This window comes from Labeo rohita, chromosome 20 (genome assembly GCF_022985175.1).
Source record: "Labeo rohita strain BAU-BD-2019 chromosome 20, IGBB_LRoh.1.0, whole genome shotgun sequence".
In the NCBI taxonomy this organism is placed as follows: Eukaryota; Metazoa; Chordata; class Actinopteri; order Cypriniformes; family Cyprinidae; genus Labeo; species Labeo rohita.
The window spans coordinates 22,371,903-22,383,201 of record NC_066888.1 but is presented as its reverse complement, the minus strand read 5'-3'; the positions used below and the strand labels follow the sequence as shown (position 1 = coordinate 22,383,201).

At 37.6% G+C, this 11,299-nt stretch overlaps 1 protein-coding gene across 3 annotated transcripts; it reads right to left on the bottom strand.

The window, feature by feature from the left end:
* Positions 1 to 278: 278 nt before the first annotated feature.
* Positions 279 to 7,195, bottom strand: prrx1b (paired related homeobox 1b). 3 transcript variants are annotated; one of them, XM_051139116.1, is made up of 5 exons: positions 6,399 to 7,195; positions 3,706 to 3,881; positions 2,536 to 2,717; positions 1,744 to 1,809; positions 279 to 1,601 (listed from the first exon to the last, which is right to left on the bottom strand). In XM_051139116.1, the coding sequence occupies exons 1-5, from the start codon at positions 6,643 to 6,645 to the stop codon at positions 1,469 to 1,471; spliced, it is 804 nt and encodes a 267-aa protein (XP_050995073.1). In that variant the 5' UTR covers positions 6,646 to 7,195; the 3' UTR covers positions 279 to 1,468. The 3 variants fall into 3 exon arrangements, with proteins under 3 accessions (XP_050995073.1, XP_050995072.1, XP_050995071.1); XM_051139115.1 differs by having other exon boundaries at positions 281 to 1,601; positions 1,748 to 1,809; XM_051139114.1 differs by lacking the exon at positions 1,744 to 1,809 and having other exon boundaries at positions 281 to 1,601.
* Between the last annotated feature and the right edge of the window lie 4,104 nt (positions 7,196 to 11,299).

Below are 11,299 nucleotides of genomic sequence, written 5' to 3'. Positions count from 1 at the left end.
AATCTAATAAGTTTCTGTCCAAAAAATGACTGAATTAGTGTTAATCATTTGAAACATATGGGGTATTTATTATGGTATTTATCTTCACTCGCTAAAAAAAAAACAGTACATGAATTGAATTTAATTTGAATTTGCGTGGCGTTTTCTTTCTTTACGTGGGCAAAGCGTGAAGAATCAACATTTCCTAAAACAAAAAGTTCTGAGATGTTTAGACAGGATTAACACAACCGGAAAAACATAGCTCAGCCTCATTGCATAGTATTGTGTGATGCTCTAAAAGTGTTTGTAATAACACGGGTGTGTTGCTTAATGTGCTTCCCAAAAAGACAACCTGCAAAAAATTAAATCTGGTCAAAAATAATATTAATATATTGTACGGTAAAATGTCTTCCCTCACAAAGTTTTGGACACAATTTGAAAAAAAAAAACACAATTTGAAAACCATCAAAATCTATAATATGAAACAAACTTCATTTTGGATTATTTATTTTGTAGCGTCGATGTTTTGACTAACTTAAAGCATGAAATCTTACATACGGATATATTTTGTAAGGTCATGTTGGAGTAATACTGTTGCCTGCAACAGTTTCTCACATATGAGCATTTAGCGAAAAACAGCAAAAACAAATATGCATGTCTCTTCAGCTGCGGGATTCAACACAATAGTATAAGATGTATTGCTTGAAAATGGTTTATTACTATATGGTTTCCAAATATAAGAAAGAAAATATAATTGGTAAAAAACTCGTCATGTTTGGAAAATCTGAAACATAATTGTGTTAATGTACTGTGAGCAGATACATAGGTCACCGTGGGGCACAGTATTTACCTTAAACAGTGGTGTAATATTAAAGACATTAAAAGATGTAATCCAACCCCAATGCTTCAGTTAGCATTGACAGTTTTAAACATCTCATGTTTACTGATTAAAGTCCACAAATGTGTCTTTATTCTACTGGATGTAGACATGGGAGACATTGTGGGTTACTATTTAGCCAAATCTCAGCATTAAACCTCTTGTGTAATTTAAACCATTCCGTGGTGAAACAACAGTCCTCCATTGTTTGCCATGAAAGTGTCTTTACTTTCCGTCCGGTCGACCCAAAATAAAGCCAAAAAAGAACAAGGAAAGAACAGCTTACAGCATCCAGACGCTCCGTCTCCCACTTCTTACAGATTTAGCGGAGCCCTGCTCGTCCAAAGAGCAGTCCTTGCGCTGTCTTTACAATCTTCGGATCAGTACAAAATGAGATTAAGTTTCTCAAAAACATACCTTCATCTGCGATGAAGAAAAAAGCCAAATGAGAGGGACAACAATGCAATTCCATTGTTTTAGGGGGGGGCGAAAAGTCACATCCACTCTGCTCTGACACTGCAGAAGGCCAAATTAATCCAGCTTCTCTGCGTTCTTCTTTTCTCAACGTCTCTTGCTTCTCTTTGTCCCCTCATCTCGTCCCCCGTTTCAGGCTTAGTTGACAGTGGGCACCTGGTTGAGGCTGTACTCTTTGGCCTTCAGTCTCAGGTTAGCAATGCTGTTGGCCATATTCATTCCCTGGGAGGAAGTGGTGTTGGCACAAGTGGGTGGGTAGGTTGCCATGGTGCTGAAAATAAGATATGAGATAGTCAATTTAAATTTTAATATGCTATTGATGAGAAATAAGCCGCTGAAAATGTGAACCCAACATATACCGCTTAATTTTTTAATTTAAATGATAAACCATAAAAAGAAAATTTAAAAAGTACTTGCTTTCTGTGGGCAGCATTTTCTGTGGCATTCGCATTGGCCCTCCCTCCGGCCTTGGGTACCAGCTTAAGAATATATAAATAGTTAATAATTCTTCAAAAATACTGCATTAATATGTATGCATTATACGTGCACAGTAATGCGTTAGGTGTGCGTTGAAATTGCGCAAGCTCGTTTTACTGGCATGGTCGCTGGTCAAATGCGTATCCATGCCAGAAAGTGTTCCCAGGTCGAGTTGCATATTTCAGCTGCTGGGAAAAAGGTATTTGGCCGGAGTGGCAGGGTTAGTTACTCTATACGGCTTTTAAGAATGAAGATTACTGTAAATCATAACCAAAGTGTAACTAGAGTCACAAAAAATCCTGCCCAATGGACTTTCCTCCCTCTGAAAGTCAATTTGTATCCTATGGCCCAAAGGTCATGAGGGTCACAGGCGGATTTAATATGGTTTGTTTTCAGATTATCACTTCATCATCAGGGGATCAGCCCACCATCACTTTCACAAAGACTGGCGGAAAACGACTTGCTAGCCAGTCGTCGTGCTTCTTTGAACTATTTTACCTATGCAACGCTGCTGGGAAAAGCAGGGCATTGCCGTTCATGCTTGTTTGCTGGCACGGCCCTCCGACTCCACCAATTTTTAAAGGAAAACAAAAGAGCTTAAGAATAAAATTCTAATCTAAAACATTCGGACGAAGGAAACCAGGACAACTGGAGAAGATGAAGTCACGGCAGGAGAGCAGAAGACACATACGGAGAGGAAATGAAATGAGAAGGATTTAGAGAGTTACCTGTATGGGGCTGCGCTCCCCCAGGACAGGTAGTCATTTGGACGGGGTGCGGGACGGGGGACGATAGGCTGCTCCACCGCTGTTACGTCGCCTGAGTACGATTTGAGAAGCGAAGCGTTCTTACTGGCCAGCATCGCCCGCTCGTTGCGCCGAAACTTTGCCCGTCTGTTTTGGAACCACACCTATAAGAACACAAGTCGAAATGACAGTATTGCGATGAAAGACAGATTGCAGAGCAGCTCATTCTCAGATTCAAGATATAGCTGGCGTAACACTGCCTGCATCAAAAACAAAAAAAATACTACAACAAAGCAGAGCGTTTTGTGTTCTGTGACCTTAGATGATTCAGCTTTCTGCTTGAAATTGTATCTGACTTACATGATTGGCACAGAAAACAGGGTGTGCGGATTGATATTAAATCAATCAAGCTTTTTACTCAGTTTCAGAGAAATGTAGCTTTTGTGGGAAAATATTTTTCTGCACTGATCCTCTGGTGCACACATGTCCACCTTTTTTGCAGAGGACACATCAGAGGTTTTAAAGAGTAGGCGAACGAGCTTGTGAAACATGGTTGAAGACAGAGCGGGAAGCCCAGATCTCGAAGCCTTGGCTGCAGCACCAGGCCTGGTGGAGGCACAGTGTCCGGTTACGCAGCGCCTGAGGAATGAGCTCAAAGTCTCTTTTATCAAAGCATTTCTGTATTGCTCCCTTTCTGGGACACATTAATTGCAGATGTGTTTGTTCTATTTCTTTCCTTTCGTTCTCCCCTTCCTTCTCTTGATCTATAAACGGGAATAATCCCCATCTTTCTACAAAAACAGTCTCATTACAGGAGAATGTGGAGACTGGCTGCGGCCTACAGCATGTGTGCTGAGAGGCAGAGTGATCGGCTGGGGATTTTTAAACAATCACGCTGAACTCTGACGATGAGGCCGATGACAACACCGAGCTGCAGTGTTACCGTCACGTACATCTGTAACTCAATCTTTGTTGAAACCTTGAATTGGGCAAGTGGTTAAATCTTCTTGGTCATTTTTATTTCAAACCATTTGAGGTATTAAAGCTTCAGTACGCTTTGTATTAAATTCTCAAAAGTGATGCATTCTCTAATCAACCAGTAACTTAAGATCTAATAAAGTGCAGTTGATGATTGTAGGGTGTGAAGTTTACCTGAACTCTAGCTTCGGTGAGATTGACTCTGCGTGCCAGGTCTTCTCGAACAAAGGCATCTGGGTAGTGTGTCCGCTCAAACACTCGCTCCAGCGCTTGCAGCTGGCTGCTGTTGAACGTAGTTCTATTCCTCCGTTGTTTCCGCTTCTTCTTTTCTTCTGCGTTCAGCTGTTCATCTGGTAAAGCACACAGAAATTTATCTCAGGAGGTGCAGCTTTTATATATTGCAGATTTAATGTTCATCAGCAGATGTTCAGCTCTCTTTGTCACTATTACTATTCATTTTTGGTATGCTGTTGATTTAGAAATAATAACAGATAATAAGATGTGATTTGAGAAGCCAAAATAAAAGTTTTTGGGATGATTATTGTTGAAGGAAATCTAAAAAAGATATATAACATGATACATTTTTGCAAAGCATAAATCACAAATATTTTTTCAAATATAATATTTACATTTTTGCCTCTTGTAGTTTTACAGTAGCTTGAAAAATAACATTTGACACAAATTTACAGTGCAACCAGTGAACATTACTGTACAATGTAACTAATGAAAAATTATTTGTTATGAGCCTAGACATTTCTCACAAGGCCATAAACCCATGCCAGGGATTAATTTGAGTTTTTTTTCTTACTTATTTTGCATTTTGTCATGGAATTATTTAGACAAACTCTGTGTGCGATCACAAAAACTAAATGAGAGATTTATAAACGTAAAAGAAACCAAATGAGAAATGCCTTTGCTGTTTAATCTGAGCAATATGTAAAATGTCCACTGTTTGTTTCACTGGTACTTTTACAGTCAAGCAAATAAATAAATAATAAAGGAGCATGTCAAAATAGCCTTATTTTGAAACAATGTTTAAAGAGCCTATTCCCATCAGTACTTTACAGCCAAAAGCACAGAAGTAACTTAGACTCTCACGAGACTCGATAATCATTCAACTGACAGCACAGACAAACTGCAGCCTATGGGGTTGCCATCCCTTTGCTTTTCATGACAACAGTAGTTCCACGACCATAATTTTCCAAAAGGATCACAAGATGAGCACTGACATTTGACCTAGGCATAGCAGGGGGTATAGGCCCTTTAGGCCTGTTGGAGAGATTGTTAAATGTCAGCATTTTATTGGTTCAATTTCAGATTGTAAAGGTCAGTTTAATTACTATTTAAACTTCCTGTTTGCTGCATTTAAATGAAAACTCAAGCAGTTTAATGGGGCATTGGGCTTGTTATGGGAATGCTTAAAAAAGCTGCTACAAAATGAGTCCAAGGGTTTTAGGGAAACACTGATAAATAATACACAATTGAATGGCTTTTTCTCATGATCTTGAATGACAACAATAAGATCATTTATTTTGAAATATACCTTTCAGTGTGAGTTTAATAAAATTTGGGGGCAAATTTAATCAAAATGTTGTCCTTAAAAACATAAATTATAATCTAAAATCAAACCCTGTTTGAAATTACAGTTGTGTGAATGATGTGTGAGTAATGTTGAATTGCACACCAAAAGAAAAGTAACGCATTTAAGTCTACACGGCGCTGGGGAATAAACGAACAAAAAAAATGCAGACTCGTGTCAAACAATGCAATAATGACGACAACCTTTTCCTACTTTTAACTATTTTTTTTTTTTTATTTCAGGATAGAGATGCGGTCTTAAAAGTACTACTGAGACAATTTGGGATTTTTTAAATTGTGAATTTCACTATACGAACGGCGGTGTATAAGCAAAAGTGATTACCTTAAATTGATACCTTAAACAAGAAAATAAAACAGAAAGTGTAATGTAGAAAGTAGGGCCTACCCGCTATATAGCCTGCTAAATTTTAGGTAATAAAATAATTCCACTTTAACTTAAGTTTGAAAAAAAAGAACAGGCCAAAATATTTTTTATCCTATTTCCCGCAAAACACGATTTATATTTGTAGACATAAGTAATGGAAGTTTGCCATTCGATACCATAATCGCATATGTATGTTCTCCGGATGCAGGATAATGATGACAAATTATAGGGTTTAAATGAACTGAAAAGGACCAGAAAGCAAATTTAGTATTTTCCTGTTTTTTTTTTTTTTTTTTTTCTAGCGGCCTTTTTTATAGTTCATATTTTTCTTAGACCAAGAAAACTGAAAAATGACAGAGACGTGCCTGTTATTCATTTCATAACTTTTTTTGCACCATTGCAAATGATTTTTTAATTATTATATAAAGCAAATTATTAAATTAAAGTCAATGTCAGAAAGCAGTTCTGCTTATAAAAGTGAACACAAGTTTCGCACTGTTTACGGGGCCATATTTTTATTAACGCATTACGGGCTGGAATGTCAACAATCATAAATTATGTACAAAATTCGTTCACGACTCATAAAGTTTTCTCATGCGTAATTCATTTTTCTGCTAGTATTTCGGGTGAGAAACTTCGCATCACGTTTGTACACTTTTGCTAATATTAACTGTAGTAGTATACAGTTAAAAAAATCATAAATTTAATTTAATGATTAATCCAGTCTCTTACTACACCACATCTACAGAGTCAAATACCCACTAAATTTGACAGTATTTTTGTATATAAAATCTAGGCTACCAATATGGTATTCTCGGCTAATATTATATTGTGGTAACTGTTATTGATTCTCTCTATATAAGTATAACATCACTTGATTTTCTTACGGAGTATGAGCACTTACTCTCCTGTTGTGTTGTATCACTGCCGCTGGTTAAACCCGGAGATTCCAGCATAGTCCTGCCCGCTTCGCCAACACTTTCGTCCGCCTGAGAACCGACCATTTCTCTAGCCTCCTCTAGATCCAACAGGTGGCTCACCGAGAAGTTCTTTTTGGCTTGCAGGTTTTCCAGGTTGGCTGTAATGGGACTTTCCAGTCTGCTGGATATGGTTGCTTGTCTGTCCATTACATGTGCATAGCTAGAAGTCATGACGCAAATACGATACAAGAGAAAAAAAAAAAACTGGGCAAGAGTATTAGGTTAACCAAACAGGTCCTCCTTGCGTTTATTCAAAGAGAAACTCCTAAGAAACAGCCTCCAAAACGATGCCTTCGTTGTCTTTGCTCACTATGATAGCTACTTATCCAGGTGGAGCAATGTTTTGACCTAGTTTAAAACGTTTTGCAACTTAATAGGACTATGAAGACCACAAAGTCTGTTGATTGCGTCCACTGAAAGCCATATAATCTCTTTCTGCAAAGTATCGTTGGTTCAAAATGCGAAAAAAACTTCCAGAGCTCCACGGAGTTGTTGACTGAGCGCCGATCCAGAAATGCTGATGCCTTTCAGATGCATGTGTGTAAAGCAGGGAGAGGAGGCAGGACACTCCACCGCCTTCACGAAGCTGTTGGCTCTCTCCTCTGCTCCACGCCGTGCTCCCTGCTCACTCACACACACGCGTTCTGGCACTTCAAACGGCGCGCTCACTGGCATGCAGTGGAGTGGATTGTAAATGAAAAATTGAGACCCCTGGGAGAGAAGATGGAGCTGAAAGGCTCTCGTAATTACGTGGCAAAAGACTTTGTGCTGTCTTTGACGTTTAACAGTCCCCCTCCCTCCTCCATCACAGCTTCCCTTAGAAGGTTAACCCTCCCCAATCTCTCAATTCCAAATATCTGTCACTTATTATCATTTCGCTCAACAAAACCAACATAAACAATGTTCAAGTAAGGGGTGGCACAAAGACATTTGTAAAGTTTAGGAAATGTCCATTAATGGGATGCTTTAGTTGAATACCTATAGCTTTAGTCAGACACCATCTTCAATTTTTACGCGAATGAAAACTAGGCCGCAAGGTTAAACCGCCAAAAAGGCCATTCACACAGATATCATTTTTGCGTTTAAAAGTGGAATTGGAAAAACGCATCGTCTTTTAAATGTGTCACGCTACAAAAATACGTTAGGAATGGACTCAGCTGTGAAAATACGTCTAGCGCATGTTTAGGCTACATAAAAAGAGAAAAACAGAAAAGTAGCTTGGAATTCAGAAAACCGTTTTGTGTGAACTGCCCCTTAAGGTCCTATGTCACCAATAGTTTTTTGGAAAGACATATTTTGGTAATGCATTCAGCGTTTTCCTTGCATAGCATCCTTTCCATTGGCTAAAAATTGATAAGGTCTACTCTGCCTATCCATCTTATTATTCCCATATGAGCAGGGGCAGCCATCTGTAAATTTAATATGTCTGCTTCATATTGCAAACTGCTATGTTTTACCATATTATTTTAATGTATTATCTTAATTATGAACACACTGGTTTGTAGTGCAAACAGTTTACCGTTTACACATTGTTATTCTTCTTGTTATTTCCCTACAGCGGCCAATGAACCAAAGTCTAGCACATTCACAGAAATCAATGTTTAAACGCTAAAACTGACGTTCAACGTTTTGTCGTCTAAATAACGTTTTGACATCCAGACTTATGCCAGTATCCGTTATCGGTCAAACCAAAAACCGGAGAAAGTTCTGGCTGCAGTGGCCTACACATCTCCAGCTGGAACGGGAGTAGTGTCAGGCCACTTGGTGAGTTATAAGAGGGGGTTTTCACAAGGTAGATGTCCATGTGTTTCAATGGCAAGAGCCTATAGGCTCCTCACTGCCACAGACATCCCGTATAGCTTCCAGCCCCAGATCTGGGAAAAGAACACTTGATGCCATCAAAGGCAAACGGATTGAAACCAGATGTGCTGCTTTCGTTCTTTCCATGTATTTAATTAAGCCGCTGTTGAGATGGAGTAGACCTTTTTCATCATTAGTTTTCCCTCTACATTCCCTCAGCTGCCAGCTCCTCTACAAGCGACTTCTCTCAAAAAGGCCTGCTATCGGGGTGAGGGATCGTGCAACAGAAGACAGTCTGTAAAACCGGTCCTTTTAACCACAACCGACAAAACTTTTTTTAGTCAAATGTCAAATCCGTGTGGCACATGTCCATCATCGCTTGAACGCAGACGTCGCAGTTGAAAGGCATCAGGCTGTGTTTGTTTATGGCCTGTCAAAATCCAAACTTTAAAACTTTCTTTTTTTCTGCTTCATTCTGACTTTGGACCGACAGCTTAAATTTAGACAAAGATGTATCATTTGGACAGCTACCCGAAAGTGTGCTTCATGATTTTCCATTGTTTCCATTTTAATCGAATTCCATTGATTTAAAATCAAATGCATTAGATCAGCGGAGTTCCATGATTTTTCCATTCATTTGAAATAGCTGAGATTGAGATAAAATAGAATAAAAAGAGACTGCACTAAATGTTTTAGAGCTGAATTAAAATAAATTACGTTTTTAGGTTTTATTCATCTTAACTTTCCAAGCCAGTTTTCCAGGCCTCTAAAGCACAATTTTCCCGATATCCAGGTTTTCCATGACGGTGGGAAGGCTGTATAACTAGATGGACAGAATAACGAAACGAAAGGCTATATATTTCGCTTCTCAAAACAAATAATATTAATAATATTTTTTTATTGATTTTAGAAAACACCACTGGACAAATAATAATTGATATGTATTTCTTTGCCTGTTAGGATTTTTTTTTTCCACAGATGATTTTATAATGTACATGTGTGTAATTGAAAACATGACTCATAACTCTGTGGATTGACATAATGGCATTGTGATAAACACAAACTCAACAATCCAGCTAAACGCATGAATTACAGAATGAGTTAATTAGTAATCGAAATAAAACCCAGAACAAGCATAATACACATTATTTTGTATCCACAAAATCGTGTATTGGAAAGCCCATGACAGCCCACGAATTAAAAACGCGTGTATATCCCGTTTGTTAAGAAGGAGCCTATCTAATTTACAGTAGTTAAAACAATAAACACAAGATCTTCTTACCCGAAAATAATACAGAAAAAACTCAATTTGTCAGGAAATCTGTACGACCATTTTAATCCGCCTTAATGCCACACTAGGCTACAAGAATGGGAAATGGGACTTTAAGTTTGGTAGTATTACAATAAGTAATTTTGAAATAAGCAGCATTCTCACATCAGCAGTGATAAATTATTTTTTACAAACATGCATTAATACGACCCAAGTCTGTCACCAGCTCTTAATTTTCCAGACAATGTCTTTATCATTCAACCCACAACAGAAGTCCAATTATTGCTCATAACACCAGAAACATTTATATATAGGACTATAAGTTTTAGATGTAAAGTTGAGCGACAGGCACAAATGAATTCCCCTGACGCTATCATCAGAGCGCGCGCGTGCATGTCTGCTTGTGTTTTTCCGCGCAGGATATGAAGCGCGGGCACAGAAGGAGGCACTTTAATTGTAATTAGCGAAATAAAAGCTTGCGGTCGTCTAATCAGCACCAGGGGTCAATGGACAGCACTACCGCACTCGATCGTGTTTAACAAGCAGGAATTTCGTCGAAATAAGTCCTTTAAATAAGAAGTTTACAAATATAGTCATGCAAAAAAGGTTAGGCCTATTAAAACCATTGAAATGTTGTTCTCAGTGTTAAAATGTTGGGTTAAATCTGTCTCACGAATTAATGGAGTATGATAAGCACTTATGTTTTGATTTATGATTTTTGTTATGCTTCTAAACAGCATTCGTTCTTTTCTTTTAATCGCATACAATAAAAACTATTTAAAACATTTTTGGTTAACGATTTTCTGTCGATTACGGTTTTTTTAGAAGTGTATTTGTTTTGTAGATTGCAACAGGATGTTTTAATGGATATCAAAAGATGACGGAAGATGACTTTAATAAACATAATGAATTTAAAAAAGAAATAGCATTAACAGTCGTTGCTTTTCATTTTACATTATGTTGCATGAGGGTAATCATCATGATCAAAACCGGATAACCAGCGACTTGCCAGAAGGCAGAATGTTTCAGTAAAAGTTGATCTTGTGCGCTTTTTTCTTTTTTCCCTCGAGTTTCTCGGGTTACGGAGTCTTTTCAACCTGTCCCGACGGACTGAGGGCACATAAATCAGAAATGCGCTCTCACAAACCGGGCTTCACGAAAATCTCCTTTCCTGCATTTACTTCCAGGATTTGTCAATCCTTGTTTTATACAGTCAAACCAGAATAGAATACTGTTTTTGGTATTGTGGTCGTTTCATATAATTAAAGCGAATGACTCTAATTAATAAATGTTTACTATTAAGCACATATATATATATATATATATATATATATATATATATATATATTAGTATTAATATTTTTGCTTTAAGTCTAGGATGGAGAAAAAGTGCAATGTTCTAACAAAAAAAAAAATAAAATATATAAAACGGAAAAAAGTTAATTTCCAAATACGTCTACGTATTTTTCAAGGGCTGTCCAGACACTGAAAGTTTTAGATTGATGAAAGGAGTCTTAGAACTCGTTCGTGGCTTTCCTGAAATTCGTTTATAAATAAACAGTTATATGAAAATATTAGATTAACAGTTTTGCCATATTCCTTACAAATAACGAATTATCACTTTAAAATGCAAACGGGATTCCAACGGGTTATTTCAAACATGCTGTGAGGTGTGCAATAAAAAAAGTACAAAACCAGTTAAAATATTACAGTTTATTAACAATTTATTAACCAAAAGATAATTTAAATATTGAA